This window comes from Ciconia boyciana, chromosome 19 (assembly GCF_034638445.1).
Source record: "Ciconia boyciana chromosome 19, ASM3463844v1, whole genome shotgun sequence".
NCBI lineage: Eukaryota > Metazoa > Chordata > Aves > Ciconiiformes > Ciconiidae > Ciconia > Ciconia boyciana.
Window position 1 is genome coordinate 5,942,219 of NC_132952.1, and position 20,315 is coordinate 5,962,533.

Below are 20,315 nucleotides of genomic sequence, written 5' to 3' on the forward strand. Positions count from 1 at the left end.
ACTGAGAATTGTCAGGCAAAATTTGTGTCTTTTTCCCAGCAGTTTCGGTCTTGTGCTGTGCTTCCTGTCCTCGGCCTCCGCGTAGCATGTGCTAAACCCACGCACTAAACTAGCAGCTGATTTTTTGCCCGCCACCATGCTAACCGAGATCTCGCTGCGCACACGGAAGCGGAGCGTCCTGTTGAGGAACCAGCGTGCTGAATGTTAATGTTATTTCTGGAGCAAGCAAATATTTGGAATCTGAATGGGGAAATTAGCACGGTGCATATCCTGTAAGGGATTTTTACGCTTGCTTTGAAAACAAACCCAAACTGTCTCAGCAAGAGCCTCTGCCCTTGGGGTATTTGGCCCTAAACTCGCAGCAAGATCGGTGGGGATCGTACTTGTAGCAGCTGGGGACTGGGCAGGAATAGGTTTTGCGCCTGAAAGCACCCGTTGGCCTTGCGGCTGCTCCTAGACCCGTGCAGGCAGCGCGGAGGCTGGGATGGCTGTGGGCGAATCACTCGGGTAGCGTTACCGAGCCTAAGGGTTCCTCGCCTGCTGCACCCTGCCGTGTCCTCCTGGAGCAGCCTCCTGCTGACCTACCAAGCGGCCTTAGTTCCTGGCCGCACACGCCTGTAAAGGCACCCGGTGTCTGAAGTCCTCTGCTGCCCGTGGGAATAGGCACCATTTCCCGGGGTAGCAGCTGATGCCTGTTCCAGCCTCTTGTGGTCTTTTCTTCACGTCCCATCGGTGGTTCTCTGCAGATGACACAGAGAGGTGCTAATCTGTGGTCTTCCCTCCCCAGCTACTTCACACCTGGATTTTACCAGCTATAAATTGTAGTGCTAAGCTGAGAGCCAAATCCTTTGCTGGTATGAATGATTCAAAGGGAGAGGTGGCAGGTTTAGGATTTGTCCTTTATCAAAGATTGTCCTCTCAGGAAAGGTGGACGGGTGGCTTATGCTGCGATCTCTGCCCCAAGCCTTTACTACGCTAGTCATAGAATTTGAGTTAAAGTCTATATAACACCCCTCTGCCCAGATCATGGGGGTATCCTGTAACGGGGACACATTCTTGGCAGTAAAGAGGGGCTGTATTTGTGTGCGTAGTTCATTTCCTGAGCAGCCAAACCAACGTTTGAGGTGGCCATGCGTTTAAATCAAATGTACAACAAGTGGAAATACTATGTCTAATTTCAGTGCTCAAGAACGGGAAACTTCACTGACAGATTTACATGTGGAGATAAGTGTTATCATGCCAGGTCTGCTGTATCCCAAGATGCTGAAATACTTTGCTCTAGCTTGGTTATGAATTTTGCATAGCCCTTTTGGGGGAGCACGGGGGATATGGTTTAATGCCATACTGCAATGTGGTGGTAGGGCAGTCCATTCTGTCCTAACACCCTGAGGTAGAACAGGGGCTTGTTTTCTCCTACTCTTTCTTTTGAATCAAACCTCTGTGGGATACTCCCCATGCCGCTTTCCAATATCTGGCTTCAGGTGCAACTGGAGAGGCCATGCTACTCAGGCCAAGAGGAAGAGTTGACAAGATGCTACATCCTCCACCTCCAAACACAAACTATTGAGATGCAGAGGTGAGGGCCGAAACCCCACATCTCGCAGAGCACGCTCAGACTTCACTTTCTGCAGAAAAAAGCTACCTTGAGGTGTTGGTGGCCCATGCTAGGAGGGCTCTGCTGTGCCCAAAGAAACTGAGCATAGGGGAAACCTTTTCACAAGGTGTGCTCTTCTCTTGGCTATTGCCTGGAACTAGCTGAGCCTACAGTAAGTATCTCTGAGATTTGACAGGAGCTGGTCTGTAAATGGCTGATTTTCTTCGTCTGTTATGGCTCCTATGCCAACGTTTCTACCGTCTTCTTTCTGATGTGACTCTGTCCTCAGCGTGCTCTGACATGGGTCTGTTGATAACACGTGTGAGTTGGTGGGGATAGGCCCTTGTGGGATCGATAACCCTGTGATGCTCTAAAGAAGGAACTCTTGCATCCAAGCAAGAGCATGTAATATCTTATTTTGGAAGTGAAAATGTAAGTTTGCACTTGTGGTGCGAGGCCAAGCTCTCTAACAACTCCTCCTTCCTTCCTGCCTTCAGTTCTTAGTTTGAAGCATCTCTTCCTGTGGCTAGAGAGGGCCAGCTGGAGCTCGATGTTTGACAGTGTCCTTCCATGGCTATAGTTAGCCATGCTGCATACGGTAGCCACAAGGCAATGTGGGCGCAAGAATACCCAAGCATAAAGGCAAACAGGCACACAGATCCACTGTCTGTCTCCACAACAGAGTGGAATGGTCACTTAGGCTTTTCTCCGATGTGTGGTACATGTCCCCTGTACCATCACTGTGCCCTAATGCTCGCTCTACACCCTTTGGATAGACTCTCCTGGCTGCATGACTTGGCCAAAGAGAAATCCAGAACTGCTGCTTCTGCAGCCAGCCTGAGTGAAAGCACAGCACGCTGGATATTAGGATGTTGCTGCAGGAAGTCTTTTTAGCAAGGGGAGAGCTTGAGCAATATACGTGCTCGAGTTTTTACAAGCTGTTGCTCTAAGGACTAGAGCTGCTAGACCAAGTGTTTGCAAAACGTTGGACCATGAGCGATGGTAGACCTTCAAAATGACACAGGCATAACCCCTCTCATTTCTCGTACGTGTGCACAAGGGTGCACGGCCCCTTGTCCGCTGCAGAAGCTGGCCTCGGCGGGGCTGAAATGGCAGCAGCTGCTCGCTGCCATGGGTGAAGAGGAGCCAGCACTACGGCAGGCAGGTGCCCATCTCTTTCACATCCTTCATGTGCACCCATGCGAGCGTGTAACGCAACTCGGCTTCGCACTGCAGTTGAAGGCCAGGTCACACGCTCATGCTCTGGTGCCTTACTGTTTGCTCTAGTCCTGCGGAGCACGCCGTCCTTTTTGCCTGCAGATGATGTATTTTTGTGTCCTGTACCTTAATTTTGTCTGTGGCTTCCTTTCCTTGGCGCTGCAGGGCCTTTATCTGGGGAGTGCAAGACATGATGGTGAAAGAGGTTTTCCATATCAGCAGCGTTGGATGGGCTGTGAGGAAGTCCCTGCGATAGGCAGAGCCTTCCAATGCTCTGGCTTAAAGTGTTTGCAGACTGGGGCGGGGATCAGGCTCTCTGCAGCCACTTCAGCTTGGATATGGCCTAGAGTAACGCTGACTGCTGGAGGGATCACCGAGACAAGTAGCTGTGGAATCAGCATCTCTCGTGAGCTGTCCTCCCTTTTAGACCTGCTGATCTTCCTCCATCATTCCTGAAGCCAGGATGAGCTGTGTCTCTCAAACTCGAGCTGAAAGATCCAGATAGAAATGCCATTGAAACAGGTGTGCGACTAAATGAGTGTCAGGAATGGGGCAGCTTGTATGCCAAAGGCTCTTGCTGAACTGTCAGTAGGAAATCATCCTAGCTTTCCTGCAAGCAGCTGAACATAGATGCAGAAAAGACGTGCTGACGGGCTGTTCTGCCTGCAGCGGCCGAGCTGCCCGTGTCCGTGTCCATGGCTGTTGTGTCCTGGCTGGGACAAATAGCCTCCGCAGAGCCAGGAGAGTCCGTAGGAGGGTACTCGGCTGAGGTGCTTTGTGTCACAGCCTCCCGCCTGGCAAGTGCTTGTTCGGGTCAAAAGGAAGAATATAAATGTGGGCATCTTTTCTCTTTTTTTTTTTTTTTTTTTCCTTCCCCCCCACCCCGTAGCAAGGCTGTCATACTGGGTATCGAGTGAGAAGGGTAATAACATGGTCTCTTGTCTGTAAAGTTCACCCCGGCTTCCTTAACACAGAGAGTGACAATCACGTGCGGTGCACTGTGAATAGAAGTATTCTCCACAAAGGGAAGGTCTGCATTTGCAGTTTCTTTATACTCTTCTGGCTTTTCTTCTGGAAATTGCTATTTTTGAGCTGATGACCTGATTAATAGTCTTGGGTTTCCCCAGAGAGATAACAGGTGACCATGTGATTGCATTTTGACTCTCCGCATCTTAGATCATAACCTTTTTAGAGAAGTGATCTTGTGCTCCCAGACTTTTCTTTTCTCCCAGTGCTCATGCTCTGGCCTGCATGGAGCAGAGCTGCTTTCACAGGCTGGGCAGCCAGCGATGGAGACCGGTCCGAGGGAGCTGTGGCAGAGCACAGAGGTCACTGCCAGACGCCATTGGCAGTCACTAGGTCAGCCTGCAAGCTTTCAGTCCTTTTCAGGTTCTTTCAACTGTGTATTGTCCTTCCAGGCTGGTTAGCCTTAATGGAAATTAGGCCCAGCTTGGAGGCTGCATTTAATAGGAGCGTGAAGCACCAGTCCTAGTCCTGGTCTCACGGGGTGAAGTTCAGCAAGCCGCGCTACTTCTGGCGTCTCCCACGCTGCTCTTCCCGGGCTTCACATTGTGAGATGCTGTTGCAGGGACCATCCTCTGAGAGCTTTCTGCAGTCTCTGTCACGGTGGGGCTTTGCTCCTGATCGTGACTGTGCTATAAAGGGAGCTAAACTGGAGAACAGAAGTCCCTTAACGCACTGGAATGAAGGGCTTCTGTGCCTGCCCTTGTCACTGCAGGCTTTGAACCTGAAGGCAGCTCAGAGAAGGACTTGGCTACACTTTTATCAGTCCAGACTGTCTTGGCTAGCAAAGCTGGCTAGCCAAGCTACACGGTAGCCAAGTTAGTGAAGGGAAAATGTTGTTCCTGCACACAGCCAGAGCAACGCTGTCTTGGACAGTGTAGCTGCTACATCTCCGCAGTTAAGTGGCCAGCCACTGGCTCCAGAGATGAAGGAGGGCATGCTGTAGCTGTGTGCTTTGGTTTGTATTAGTGAGAGATGAGAAAAGAGTGGGGTCTCTTTCTGAAGTGGAAAGAGCATCAGTCAAAACGCTCATTTTAACAGTTTCACATTAAAGCAGAGAAGCAGAGTGAACCCTTGCAGACTTTGCGAAGCAGAGAGTCTGGGGCCACAGAGAGGTGCCAGGTCCTCTGGATGATGTGTTTGCCTGTGCATCCATCCCAGGCAGCGGAACTGATGCATAGCCTTAACTGGCTGCTATTTATGTGACAGGAGTTTTTCGTGGTATTTGTCCTTGGAGTGATTTCTCTCCGTTCTGATGTCAGCCAGATTTAACAAGCTATCTCGTTTCTTAGGCAAAATCATTGCTTTAGACACCTAACCAACTTGAAACCCTCTGCTAAGAGGCTGTGACAGATCATGAATGCGTTGCTGCTTTTAGGAGGTGGGGGAGATAGGGAGGATGGCTCAGAAGGTGAATGAATGGGACAGCGCGTGAAGAGAGGAAGATGTGCCAATGGCAAGCACGGACTAGAATAATTTAGATAAAGGGACTGAATCATAGGGAGTAGATGAGTGCAGAATCTTGCATGTGTCAGGGAGATAGGACAGATGTGAATTTATATTAATTAACAATTAATGCCAGCTGAGGCTCTAGAGCCAGTAAATGGAAACTGCACCAGCTCCCTGCCAGGAGGGTGTTGCCTGCTCCTATTTTTGTAAGGCCTGCAGGAAAGAGCTCCTGGAGTGCTTTTACTGCTGTCTCTGGGTTTTGTACGTGTACTCTCCTCTTCCTGCTTCAGCAAAAGCCATCCCCTCCCCCAGGATGGCAGCTGTGGGTCTGTCCAGCCACCTTCCTTCGGGTCTCCAGGACTGAAATTCGAATTAAATGACAAAAGTCATAAAACTGACCTCACCCATGTAGTCAGAGGCCACTGCTAATCCCCTGCTAAAACCAGCTTCTTAGACTGAAACCGCCCTGCCCAGTGCACTGTCTTGCAAGTGACATCTGTGGAAAAGCTCTTCTGAAGAGCTGTATATGAAACCGTTTCTGACTGTAGTATTTGAGTTTCAAACCAAAACGTGGGTGGTGAATTAAAACCCCTCTTTGAATGTGACATAGAGGAGCGTTAGGTACGCCGCTGCTCCGCAGCTTGAAGCAGCTCTGCTCTGTCTTTCATGAAGGTCATCATCTAATGGGCAGAGATGTGGGTTGAGGTTTCCATTGCTGCAGCCAAAGCTGTTTCACACCCACTCTGCGCAAGCAGCAGTGGCATATCCTGCAGAAAGGCAGTGGGCTGGGGATGGTCTCGGGAAGGACTGAGCCCAGAGACTGCTGAACGAAAGAGAAAAGTTGCCCTTGCCTTGATATCGAGCTCTGACATGTTAGCTGGCTTGAAAAGCTGCTGGGAAGGCAGCGGCTGCTAGGAAGGGAATGTGGCTTTCCAGAGACACAGAGGGAGGGCTTTCCCTGGGGGTTAGGGCTTGATACCAAACTGCCGAGGGGGTGCGAGCAGTTCCTACGGCACAGTTTCAGCGGTGCAGCAAGGCGTATAGACTGAGCAGTGCTGCTCATCCTTCATGGCAATGTTGGTAGCTGTTGAAAACAGCACCAGGGGCTTCATTAGGGCTTGTGGCTGGGCTAGCAGCCTGGGCTCTGGTATGCAGGACCAGGGCTCCGGGTTTTGTGTCTCTGTCTCTCCTGCTGCTTTGCTGGGTCTGGGTGAGACCCTCTCTGACCTGAGCTTGGCAGAAGAGTTCTGCAGGACCCTGCCGTGCACAGTTAGGCTAATCGGCACCCCAAAGCTGTCTGTGCCCGCTGCTGTCGCGTCACCGAGCCTCTGCTGGGCCACTTTGCCTCATCTCTTCCCTCCGCCATAGTGCTCTGCAATGTTCTGGTTGTGTTTTCTCTGGGGAATTCCCTCTGTGCACACACATTCACTAACCATATGCCTTGAAATTGAAAGGGGAAAAAAAACCGCTGAGCAAAACCCCGGCTCTTTTCAGAGGGTGTCAGTGGAAACCTGGCCTTTCTCAAGGAGGTGGGGATGGTGGTTGGAAATGTGCATGCGTCCTCAGCCAAGGCTGGCTGTTGCACACAAAAGGGGTTGCTAGCACAGCTCTTTCTCGTGGTATCTAAATCCAGTGGGGCACATCAGCTGGTTAAAAAAGAAGTCTACAAACCCCTGTGAATAGCTACAGAGTTTGCCTGCAAAAAACTACCAATCTGCTCCTCCTGAATGAGAGCTTGACTACTGTTTTGCAGCAGAAAAGGGTCTCTGGCCTCTTCCAACCCAGCATGCCTTTTCACCCTTGCTGTTTAATATTGTGCTCCTTTCAACCATTCAACCATTGTCCAGCTATGGGGTAGGGGTGGGGGAAGCTGGCTACTCATGTCAAAAGCATGGCAGGGTTTTATCCTACTTACCTGCTCTTGCACGGTTACTCTGAGATCCTGTGTTATTTTTATTGAAGGGTTCGTCAAGAACTAGGGGACCTCAATGATGACATGTGAAGTATGGGTTGTGCTGCGTGACCCAGGCTTCTGTGCCTCCCTGTCCCAGATTTATCACTGGAGGGGTTTTTTTGGGTGTCAAAACCTGTTGGCAAAGGGGCATGGAGCGGCTTGAAGGCCCTCTGCCCTGCCCCTGTGAGTGATGGGGGTGGCTGTGGGAAGGCTGGAGGCACCATCCTTCTCTCCGAGACAATTTGAGAAGTGGGTAAAAACTGTGAATTTGCTTATTGGGAGCAATCCCACCAACCTCCATTCAGGGTCAGGGCCTCAGCAACCAGTCCATCTGCTCTTTGCTATTGCTGGTGCTGTGCCTTGTCTTTAAGTGTTGGTGTAAACAGCACCGCTTGTGGAAACAGCCCAGGCTTTCTGCATAAACACCTCGTTTGCTTTGAGTTGCCTGTTTGTGCTAGTGCTGAGGACTCGGTTTGTGCAAAAGTTGGACTCTTTAAATGAGCCAAAGGATGTTAGACATCTAGATTCTACTGGAATTTGGTGAAAATAAGGTGTGTACCTTCTCAGAGAAAGTAGTTAACCCTTCTCACCAGAGTATGAGAACCATTAGGAAAATGTTCTGTAATATCTATAGGGAAGGAAGCAAGCCGGTTTCTATAGAAGTGACTGTTGCACCCCAAACAATGCAACTCAGACTTCTGTACCTGCTATGGAAACGGGTATGCTGATTTAGAAACGTAGTAAGAATTTTTTGTGTTTCTTTTAAAGTTGTTTACAGACGTCTTGGGGGATATTAGATGATGTGCACTGGCACGGTTAGCTGTCATAATGCTAATTGCTTTAGGAAAATGAAAATATTTACCTGTATGTAGAATTGAATAGATTTGCAGGGTATATTTATTTAATACCCTCCTTTGAGGCTACACTTGGTATAATGAGTCTTCTGATGGGATTTGAATTCAACCAGACTAGAACCAACAAAGGAAGCTGCTGCGGCTCTGTCAGGTTTGAGAAGTGCTTTATATGCAGCCATGCCTGTGCAGAACTGCTTTCAATGAAGATGTGAACGCTAATAATTCAGTATGGAAACATCTTGAAACCGACAGCAGCCTTGCTGTGTAGTAAATGCACAGTTTGCTAAAGTAAGCTTTAATGTCGCAGGACAAGTATGACCTCTCCTCAACTAACATGGAATTGCTTATTTCCATCTTTTGAGGAGAGTCTGTCCTTTTGTCCTTTTTTTTTTGGTTTTCCTTCCCAGAAGGTCTGGGAAATGCCATGCCGTGCTATGCAAGCACCTTGCTGTGGATTTTTTTGCTGATGGCCAATGTTTTAGCATCTTGCCGAGTGCCATCCCGCAGGTGGGCCTGTGTCGGTGTCACGGTATGGTGCACTGTTGCTGGACCTGCTGCAAAATGGAGCACCTTTCTTGGAGTCTCTACTCCTATCAAGCAAGTAGCAGAACATCTGTGTTTTGGGCAGAGGAAACTTTCAGCCCTGGTGGATGCAGAGAAGAGCTTGGACAAGGTGACCCTGAGTGTCTTCAAATGAGGAGAACGCAGCCTTGCTTTTACTGTCTGTTTTATACGTCAACTCCACACTTTGAATCTAACCGCTCTTTTCAATGCTTGAAGTTAGCAGTACTGACGCTCGGGATGCTTTCTGTTTTGCATGGGGTCCTGAGCGGTTTCTAGAAGGTCTGCTCTTCCTTTTGCAGCCTGGGGGGTTTATAAACTGAAGAGCTGCTGGCAGCACGTGGTCCGCTGACGATTTCTCGCAGTACAGCTTCCTCGTTCGGCTTGACCCCAGGTGGTCTGTGAGGAACAGCCTGCTCACCCAAGCAAGTTTCTGCTGCTCTTCGGCAAGCTGCAATGCTGTAGCTGCCTCCTACCCTGAATCATGTCTGCAAAAAGCCCTAATGTGCCGGATGCTGGTCTCTTCATGAGAGATGCCTCAGGGAGCATTCCTGTGGCAAATGGGTCTAAATATTACTGTTAGCTCTGGGTCTCCTACTGTAACCTGGTACCTTGGCCAAGTTGCCAGGCAGCTGAGAGGCCAAAGTGGCCTTGCTGAGTGTGTGGGCATGATATTCCCCGACCACAGGCAAGCTGTAGAGAGCAAACCATGCGGTGTGGAACCTTTGCTGTTCCCAGAGGCAGCAGGGTCTGAGTAATCTCCCTCAAAAACTACATCTCCCTCAAAAAAAGAGCTGCTTCTCTGTTCTCCAAGCCAGGATCCTGATTCCTGAGTGTTCTTCCTCCTCCTCCTCCATACCAGAGGTCTCTCGCAGGAACAGGGCAGCAGCATTCACTCAACCCAGAAGTTTGCACCTACTAGTCCCATTCTAAGGATTAATAACCTTACAGAGTGAATTGGTTCTGTGACTGTCCCAGCTTCACTTCTGCTTCAGCTACGTTATGAGAGCCCAAGAGCTATGTACCCTTCGCTGTTCAGCACTGAAAGGAGTGTCCCTGTTGTGTGCAAACACAAACTGATGGGTCTTTATATTCCCTTTAAATGGTTACCAAGCGTCTGGATCCTTTAAGCGGCTCTGAAATTTCTTCCGATTTGCTGAATAGGAAACGTAGCCTTGCAAAGCACTGCATTGCCCCAAGTTACGCCTGCTCTCACAAGTCAGCCTCCTCGTTTCTCTGCTGGAAGAAGCTTCAGTTGTTTATTTGCTTGGCTGCCTCCAAGGGCAGGGTCCGCATCCTGCCCTTCCTTCGCTGCGGTGGGAGGCGGGGTGTCTCTGGCTGGGACCCGGGGGGGCCCTTTGCCCTGTATCGACAGCATCTGCTGTGAACACTGACCCTTGCTCCTGGCTAGCGTCGAGAGGCTGTAGCATAGCAGAAGGGAAGTCTGGTGGCGGTTGGTCCCCTCCTCCCCCTTTTCCAGTTTCTTTAACCACCTCAGCTTGCTGGGTTGGAGTTTGTGTTGAACCAAACAGTGCTAACCACACACAAAGCGCGTAGGCGTTGTCTCTTGAGCCACATTCGCTTTGATCCTCTCCAAGCCTAACAAAACGAAGTTTTACCATTACAAATGCTCCAAATTCTCTTGCTGACGCTGGACTAAATTGGCCTTCAAACCCAGGCACTAGCGGGGCTGCAATAGATGTGCACCCGCTCCCGGCTTCTCTGGGGATGCCCCAAAATAAGTGCAGTGAAACCCTGGGCACGTGCTCTTCCCGAGCCCGGTGGCAATTGCTTTCAGGTCTTCAGTGGCGACTCTGGCTTTCACGTGTGCGGTGTTCTGGGGTAGACATCTTGTGTCTGCTCGGAGGGGTGCGGGTCTACGACTGTGTTCGCTTGGCAGCCTTCTCTTCTGTGCAAGGTGCACGCTGTGCCTTCTTTGAGCTGTGTGGGAGAAGGGGGAAAAAAAAAAAGGTGGTGATCTGGAATAACTTGCTTCCATCTCCTTTGGGACTTCACTTAGGAATTTTGTTGTCTGCCTATAGGTTAAAGAGTCTTAGGCCCCAGCAGCTCTGTAAGTGTTAGCTGGGAGCTGTCTCCCCAGCCAGACATTTTCAAGAGTTCATCTGCTGGGGGATTGGGATGCTGGCACCCTGCTGCCCCGATGCCGCATTCAGCGGCCTCTGAATCATTTCAGAAATGTCACTTCAGGTATGGTGCTTTTTATCCGTGGGATGTTTGCTGGAGCTGTTTAGAATAGCGGGATTCCCAGCTAGGCTTTTAAAAATGCCTTGGTTTATAGATTTCTGAGGGTGTAACGGTGGTGTTCAACTATTTGTTCTGTTTTATCCCAAGACAGGGGTACAAGGATGCATTCCAGCAGAAAAAAGCATTCCTGCTCATGTTAGGGAGGAAATGAGTAACGCTGTATGGAAAAGACAACTCTTCAGTAATTAAAGAGAAATTATTTGATAATTTTTAACATGGAGAAAGGTTTCCTTTTCCAGAGCTTCTGCTGGAATGTTGCTCGCACCCAAGGGCCTGTTTTGAAGCCTGAGGTCTCTGTATCTGACTTACCTGGGCCACCACCGTTGCTTATCGTGGTGCCCACAGGGTCAGGCAGGGTCTGGAGCCGTTGCATCAGTCAGCGCTTATTGTAGGGCGTAGGTGGGGGACGGCTGGTATCTGCCTAAAGTTTGCCCTTTTGTGTAAGCGGGTAAATCACAGCTGGAGAAACCGATCTGCCTTCGTGTGACCCGTGCCCAGATTTGCTCATGCTGGCAAGTGAGTGCTCGAATGGGGCCCTGCGTGCACAAGGCTTTCGTGGTGGGCAGGAGCCGTTTGGCAAGGGCCGGCTGTAGGGGTGCGAGAGCTGGCAAAGAGCTGGTGCAGCGTGAGGAGTTAAGAGCCGGAGCTGGTGTTCTGAGGGGCTCCCTGCGAGGGAAGTGTTGTTGAGGGCATCCCACGGCAGTGACTACCACCCCCGTGGCACCCTTGGTCACGCTGGGTTTCTCACGATGGGCTTTCTGGGGTTCTTGGGGCTAGCAGACCTTTCTGCTTCTGAACGTGCCGTGCTCTGGTGTGCTGGTCAGCCTGGCCTGAACCCGACGCAGAGCCCTCTCCCACCATGCGGGGTCGGTTCCCCTTCGGTACCCTCCCCTTCTGACCGAATCGTACCCTCTTTCCCTCCCGCAGCCCAAGCGATTTCTTTCTGTTGGTCTGTGTTGGGGACTGAGCGCTCCATTTTCTCTCTGTTTATTTTAATAAATTTCCTCGTGTAGCTTTGGTTGTTGCCTTTGGTTCCTGAAAGGCACTTTTGGGTGGCTTTTTAATTTAAGTTTGATTTTAGATGGATTGAACGACAGAAGGGAAATGCATTTCTCTGCAGGAAAGCAGTATTGCCTGAAGTAGACGGTGTAAATTTACTTGTAGTGCTAGAGATGAAAAGCTGTTAGATCCCCATGCTGACTTAAAGCAGTTCTTTAGGGGTGACTCAGTTCTGCAAAAAGCACTAACAGTTGAGCGGTTGCCTGAATGACCGACTGCCCAATAATGCTTGTCATTTGCTGATAGCGAAACAACGGTGTGATATTAATAATGCTTCCCCCCCACCCCCATGCTGGGGATCTAGTTTGGAGCCTCTTTATTTGTTTTTCTTCTCAGAATATTGCAGATCTCCCTATAAACAATCTGAGAGTCCAAAAGGTCTGAGTCGAAGCCCAGGGCTCACCTGCAAGTGAACGGTGGGTGCTGCTCCCCCGACACGGCTGGAGCTTGCAGCCTGTGGGACTGTCTACGGCTCTTTGCAGGTTTTCGCATTGCCATTTAGTGAGAGGCGTGTGGGTTGGTGCTTTCTTCTTGTCTGCTCTGTTGTGGGTTGGTTTTGCTTACTAACAAATGTACTCCAGTAAAAACCATAATGAAAAACAGCTCTAAAGATGCTTTCTGCAAGTACAGCTTACTCCAGGTCAGGAGAAAAACAAGCTGCGTTGATAAAAGCACCTCGGGCTATGCAGTGGCCGTGGCAGTTGTGCCTTCACCCGCAGCACGAAGCGGCAGCGAGCTTTAGAGCAGGCAGGCTCTTGGCGTACGCCGAGTAGGATGGGGCGACCGTCACGAGCCAAAGAGCCTTAAGTTCAGTTTTGGCAGGTTTTGCTGTTGTTTTTTATTCCGCTGTTTACCGGAACAGGGAGTGAGCTGGGACCTGGAAGTAGGTGTGCCAGAATATCCTGTGAGTGGGAGAGGTGGGGTTTGGGTCATTTGTGGCTGCAGGAGGGGTTGAGGATTTGCGCTGCAACAAACCTCATGGGGTTTTTTTTGCAAATTCTCGCGTAGTCCAGGCAGAAAAGCCTCCGGGGAGCAAGCGCTCAATTTCAGGACCGGAATTCCCAAATGGAGATGACCTTGAATTTGAAAATACCCCTTTCATGCCACAGGCCTGTGGTGTCTTCGCTGGCTCAAGAAGCCTGTGCGAGGCAGTGCCAAGCAATACGTTCCCATCCATACGCAGCCCTCCGAAGATGAGCTCTGCAAGAAGGTTTTCTTTGTTCTGGAAATCCATGATCTATGGTCTATGTGGTGGTCTATGCTCGCAGAGGGCTTTCCCCCTTTTTTTCTTTCTTCTTTTCTTTTGCTGCTGAATTTGGAAATTGCCTTTCCTCCCTCCTCTCTTTGTGAGGGCTGCAAAGGTTTTCTCCTCAGCTCATTGTTTATGCTTCTTGCAAGCTAAATAACAAGCGGTCCGTGTATGCGTGTGTGAATTGGTTCCTGTCCAAGCGGTGGGAGTCACTAAGCGAAAGAGCATTTAGGTTTCTGTTTAGTGACAGAAAGACAACATCAAAGTTGACAGAGCCCCAAATTTGCCCCCAATATACTCCTTCCCTCTCTCTTGTTAGAGAGTGTTGTCCCGCTCTTGAGTGTTTGCAGAGAGTTTGTAAGCGGCCCCTGCTATTCCCTCTCAGTATTTCACTGAGAAAAAGATGCTGAAAAGGGACTGAGGCAAATCGATTTTGTAGCTGTGGTCCACAGCTGCTGCGGTGGGAAAGGCAGAGGGTTACGGTCCTCCCTTCCCAAGCACCCATCCTTCCACTCGGAGGGGTTGTTGGACACAAGGTCCTTTTGTTCCTGTTGCCTTCTTCCTCGTGGGAGCCCCGTGCCTCGGATGCTGGACGATTTACAGCCCCAGCACCTCCGCCCTCTTCCTGACGCTGACAACCTGCACGAAGTTGTCCGTTCTCAGCATCGCACAGGTCTGGCTCCGGCTGGGCTACTGCATCCCAGGACAACAAGTATTTACAGGGGGACGAGGGGACATGAGGGGGTCCTTGGGAGGACACTGCTGTCACACTGACGGGCATATGCTCAGAAACAGTGTGTGCTCGCAGCTACGGGTGCGTGCCTACGAGAGCTCTCATCCCACTGTCTTACCAGAGATGTTTCCTTAGGTTTTTTCCTACTATGTTCTGGCTAGCAATATTGTGCTGGTTTTATTGCCATTAGGCATTCTGTGGAAACGTTATGTGTGGCCTTTGGCAGCTTTGCGTTGTCCCTGAGCTCCATTAAGCTCCATTAGAGGCATTCATTCCTATGCCAGCAGCAGTTTTGCGGCACAGTTAAGTGCTGGCCCTGCAGACGGTGGGTTTATGAAAGGGTGTCACTCTTGTGATCTCAGGAATACAAGGCTTGGAAACGCTGGGATTCCTGTTTACCATCTGTTTCCATGGCCCTTCCCTAATAGACCTCTCCTCCTCCAGAATTCAAGGATCTTTAATCAAAACTGTTTGGCTTGTGGTGGGAGGGAGGAAATCCCAAATTGTGGAGGAGATGGTGACATTTCTTGACCTTTTCTATGTGTATCTCGGAGACAAACACGCTCTAATGAGTGTGTGTGTGCTTGTGTTTGTAGGTTTAGTCTTTGGGTGTATTTCCTAGCGTAGGCACTCAGCGAGACGCTAGGTTATGCATTTCTCTGCAATGATCGAGATAAAACCTGCAAACCCTTTGGGGGGACAGCGTGGTAGCTAGTCTGATCCACAGACAGCTGTATACAAGAAACTTAGCTTACTAAATGTTTCCAGATACGCTCCTCTTGAGAACCCGCATTTCACTTTGCTTGGAAAGCTAAGTGTTGCAGTTTTGAGTCGTTTGGTTCAGAGACCCGTGCGGGAACTCTTACAGCATCATCCTTTACTCTGAAGGGAGTTTTGAGTCCTGTTCTCTTGCAGTTGGTGCTGCCCAGAAACACTCAATAAGCTAGCTTTGTTATCATACAGCGGCTCATCTTTTGTGGCTCATCTTCTGCTCTTTGCTCATGAAAAATATAGCAGTCCCATGCCGAAATGTCTGCCAGAGCATGATCTAAAACTGAGCAATACTTTCAGAACCGAGTGACTCGCAGTTTGGGGTGCTCTTTGTGTGACTTGTGAGATTACTCAAAAGAGCCTGGCATTTAGAAAGTGGATTTTCAGTGGCTTCTGAAAAATTGAGCCATAAAACTGGTGCCGCCTGGGAAATCATTGGTCTGGCATGTATATTTAGTACACATTAAAGCCTGGGGAAACACCAGTCCTTACGATTCCATCAAGAGAACTTGATCAAGCCGATAGCATCAGAAATGAGGTCAACAGATGGTTTGATGACACTTAAAATACAAAGATTACATTGAAGTAGCACACAACGTGATGAAACATTTTTCCCCTTAGGGTGAGCTGTCTCTCTTCCTTTCCTAGTATGTCCTGTTAGGTATGTACACCACTCACTGTTGCCTTCCAGCAGCGTGCAAAGCAGCGTTTCCTTTGCTGCCGCTTCCCTGGCTATGTGCTGGTCTGTGCGGAGAACTTTGCTTTTGCCACAGCAATGGTGCGGTTTGGGTCATTTTCCTCTGCGCTCTTGGGAAAGGGTGGCTGCGGCACCACAGCTTGAGCTAGGACTAATTAGAGTTAAAAAAGCAGCTGCTTCACCTTAACTTGAAGAGTCAAAGCTGCCTTAGCTAGGGCTGGAGCAGACTCGTTATTTTCTGTGGCCTGGGCAAAGAGGGAGATCCTGGAACGTGCGCTTGCCGTTGTGTTTGCACCAACACTTAGGAAATCCTCTCATAGCATAAGGGCTCATCGCGGCCGCAGCGTATCGCAGACCAGAGCGGGCCTTTCCTTCTCGGACAGAGTCTTGAAGGAAAGCCTTTCTTGTCTCCAGCTCTGAGCATCCCCTCTTCCTAAAAGACTTTAAATGGGAGAGACGAAGGCCTGAGGCTTCTTGCTGGGGAGAACAAGAGGTTTAGTACTCTTGATATTGGAGCTTTTTCTGTTCTGCTGTCGTGAAGCATGCCGGGAAGCCCTTAAAGAAATGCCGTAAGTGCCCTCAGGGATGCAGGTCTTGTTCATCCCAGGGCCCAGTTCGTTTGCCGGCAACGCGACAGCTCAGAGGGTATCAGCTTGGTAAGTGCTGGGTGGGAAGCAGCCGGCCAGGATCAGACCTGGGGCCAGAAAAGTCAAAACTATTTTCTCAGCCAGTGGTTTCCTCCGGAGAGGGAATCTCCCATCTGTGCTGCAGAAAGCGTGCAGGGCTCCTGCTTTTGCCTGAGCTGAGGGAGAGGAGGACAAAGTCCTTTGGGAAAGAGACCTCTCTTGATGGACCTTTCTCCATGCTAACATCTGAACGGAGGGTTTTTCTGAGTGGCAGCTGTCACTGCGACGTGGTGGGGTGGAAGGCGGGAGTGCTGCCAGCCAGGACTGGGGCTCTGTGCCTGCCTTGCAGGTAGGAAGGTAGTGTCTGCCCCTCGGGCAGCAGGGAAGGCAGTCGGGGCAGGCTCAGGCTAATTACCGTTTCACATGTCGCATTTGCACTTTTGCAGGTGGTTTCATCCCAACATCAGCGGAATTGAGGCAGAGAAGCTGCTCCTGACCAGGGGTGTCCATGGCAGCTTTCTGGCTCGACCCAGTAAGAGCAACCCAGGAGATTTCACTCTCTCCGTCAGGTAAGCAGACAGCAGCGGACGAGGACGGGAGGAAGGGGCTGTCTCGAACTCTCCAGCACACCCTGCTCCGAGTAATGTGTGCGCAAGGGGAGAGGCACTGCACAGAGATGACCTCTCTGTGGCACCGCTTGAAGTTAAAGGGTCTCTGAACTCTCCCCATTGCTGCAGAGGCTGTGCCAAGAGCCACACACTGCTTTCCCCCGGTTTGTTCATCCCTGTGGGTTGCACATGCCCCTGTCCTGCCGGGGTTGGCTCTGTGCTTGTGGCATGGGTTTCTGGAGCCGTTGTTGCCAGAGGAGGGAAGATAACTTACATTTCTTTCTTCGCTTACATTTCTGGGGAGAGCACGTTCAATCCCAGCAGGGATGAATCATCTCACTCCACTTTCGAAGGAACTTAACGTAGCTGCCTTTAGGAGAAACTTGTTTTCTGTGTTTGGAAGGGGTCCCAGGAGCACCTCCATAAGAGAGGGAGCTTGCTGACCAGCCTCACAGTGGCTGTGTTCCTAGACAGTATCATGTGCATCACCTTTAAAGTGCTCTCATGTTCTTTGGGACCAAGGCAATTGCAGAAAGCAAAGCTGCAGTTTTGCCGATGGTCTTTGTGAAGGTAGCCCCTTACGATGCCGTGGAGCAGATGCACTGGGTAGAACTCTCAGAACGTGAACTAAGGGGAAGAGGCAAAGAGCAACATTGACCCAATGAGTCCCTGAGATAAAAGGAGCAGGTTGTGGGTTCAAGGCATGAACCCACATGAGCGCCATCCGGCTGGTGCCTTGCAGGGAAATAGCTCAGCAAAGGTCTCTCCAGGCACTTGTAACACAGACCTCTTTTTTGTGGTGGCTTCTGTTTAAATTTAAACCACCCTCATTTTGTTTAGGGAACTCCAGTGAGTTTATAAATCCTTTGACCAACACTGTGTTTAGAGAAACTTTGTGCAAACGATAGCAGGGACGGAGCGTTTCCACCTGGCAGGGCACCGACACCGAACAGGATGTGAGCAACACCAGCGCGGTTTGAGCCTCGGTCCCTCCCCGTGCACCTCTCCCCCCACAGCCGGGTGCTGCCGGGTCAGAGCAGCATGGCAATGCCGACTGGCTCTGGTGAGACTCTACCCTCTCCTTGTTGCCTTAACTGCTCAGATGAAACCCTTCTTGGCCTTATTTCTTTGCCCCTTGCAATTCTCGCTGGACCCGAACCTGCACTCCTCTCTGCCAAGTGCAGGCATTTCTTAGCTTGCCAAGAGGGAGGGTTTGCAGCTGCCTTATTTTTTTAAACGCTTCCTTTTGTGTTGGGGAATACGAGCCAGCAGTCTGACCCTTTGCTGCTCAGGCGGCTCTGACCACAGCTCCTCACACTATGGAGCAACACAGCGGAAGGGAAAACGTCCAGCTTTTCCTGTGCATTGCCTGGGTGGGGAGTATTTGGATCTGACTTCGCTAGCTCCCCAGTAATCTTGCGATCAGAAGTGGCTGTGAGTTAATGAGAGAGGCAGGAAGTGCTTCTAATTAGAATGGAAAATAAACTCAGTCACAGCGAGCTGCCTTGAGCAAGCTATGACAGCAAGGGAATACGTGTAAAATGGGGGGTTATCTTCATGTGCGCTTAGTGTCTCTTTTCATGTAATTTTGTGAGTCAGGGTGTTGTCTGATCATAGAGAAGTACTGACAGCACCTGCTTAGCCAGGCAGTGTGCAAGCAGATGCAGGTTATGGCTGTGCAACAGCATCCTGATGTGGAAAGATACTCAGCGAGCAGCACGATTACCCAGAAATCGCAGGGTAATTAATATCGCAGGGTAATAAAAGGCAATCTCCTTGCCTTTGCCAGGAGAGCCAGTTCCCACACCTGTGTGACCGCGCTCGTGCCTTGTGCCGTGGAGTCAGTCCACAGGTTTGAATAGTTTTCTTCCCTTCGCTCCATCCCTGTGCCTCAGCCAAAGGCCACGTGTGTTTCCGCCGTTGCGGTTTGTGGCCTTCCACCTGGGCTGGTCCACTGCTTCCCCCCTTCCAGCTGTGGCACGTGTTGAGGCTGAGTGGATAAAAGCTTGGCCTCCCGCGGAGCAGCTACGGCTGGCTACGGAGTCCCAGAGCAGTTTTATTATTGCCATTATTTCTTTACTCCTTTCTGCTTTCTCTGTGGCAGAATTGTCGGAGTGACAGATTATCAGAGGGGGCTTGGACCACTTCCTACTGCAGGGAGACCTTTATATTGCAGTAAATGTTTAATAACAGTCTTGTTTTGGCCGTAAGATCGAGCCAATTAATGCCCTTAATGCATGAACGGTGCCCTGCAGCAATGAGATGCAAGTTAAGAGCAGAGCCATACAGCATGCCTTAATACTGTAGTATCGAACAATACCACCACAGCCCACTGACAGACTGTAACTCAGTGGAAAGTCTGACCAACTCTCACAGTTCTGAGTAAACCAAAGCCGTGACACATACCATGTTTCCAGGAAAGCACATTAAACATGACACACAAGCTTAGAGGCAATGTGTTGAGCTTTGAGGCGTCACGAATTGAAGGCAAGGAAAGAAAGAATTCTTTCATTGGCTACTTTTACCTGCAAGTCCTTGCTCCTTCCTGGCTCATCCCATCTCTATTCCATGACTTGAGGCAAGAGTTCTCCTATAGTCTCGGGTATGGAGAATTTGCTTGGACACTGTCACTGGTTAGGTAGACCAGTTTTGCATATACTTATCTGAGCAATATGCTCTTTTCCCACTGATGATGGCCCCAAAACATGTGCATAAATGTTCTTGGGAACTAGAGCTGCAACACCAAATAGAGTATAGAATGAGTAGCTTTATGTGCTATGAAAGCTGAAAACTTGGGTGGCTGTCATCCCCCTATGTTTTTCCCCTTTCCCTGTTACAGTAGACAGATGCAGATGGAACAATGTGTTATTACTCTCACCTAGAATTGTATCCTGACAGAGCTTTTTTTTTTTTTTTTAATCTCTGAACTGGACAGGTCTATATATTTTTTTCCTTTCTGAGAAATAAAATGTTTGCAAAGGAAACAATACTGATATCTTTGAAAAAGTACCTAAAATAGAGGTGTCAGTGGGAGAAAGTACCTTTAGGAAACAATCAAAACCTCTTCCTCCTCCTTCTTTCAACCCTCCTTCAGCTTCTTCAAGGGTTTCTGAAAGCCAGTGAGGAGAAAGGCAGCTCCTTTTAATTACAGAGAGGATGTGGGCTGAAAAGAAAGCAGGCGATGGAGCTTTGGCTGACCAGACCACACACCAAGTGACCGTGTGCTGGTGTGTATCCAGCTATGTGTCCCTGAAGAGAGGCTAGGAAATAATATTGCAGAAGTTATGAGAAGGTTTCCATGAAACTCTGTGGCTGCTTTGCCTTTCTTTCTTTACCTCTGTGCACTCTTTCAGCCTTTACCATTACAGCAATGGGTCTTCGCAGGGCTTTGGTTTGTTCAGCTCTTAAGAGAAAGAGGCAAGCCACATGGAGAGAACATGATACGGTTAATGAACGGATGATGTTTGTCCTGGTCTTAAAATAATAGAATAAAACTCTTCAAAAAATCCTCAGCTCTGAGGCCAAACTGCTGGCAGCTTGTAATCGGCCAAACCTGGCTCCTTTCATCAGCCCTTCCTCTTCTGAAACACACTCCTTCTTGGGACGTCTCTCCAGATAAGTTCAAGAGCTTCTTCTACCCAGAGGATCAGACAC

General features: G+C 49.8%; 1 protein-coding gene across 1 annotated transcript in view; it reads left to right on the forward strand.

Moving 5' to 3' along the window:
• Window positions 1-20,315, forward strand: part of LOC140661623 (tyrosine-protein phosphatase non-receptor type 11-like) — a 60,959-nt gene that overhangs the window by 20,887 nt on the left and 19,757 nt on the right. Inside the window, exon 2 of the mRNA XM_072884055.1 lies at window positions 16,500-16,622. Coding sequence (XP_072740156.1) covers window positions 16,500-16,622 — 123 coding nt within the window. The remainder of the gene's footprint in view (window positions 1-16,499; window positions 16,623-20,315) is intronic.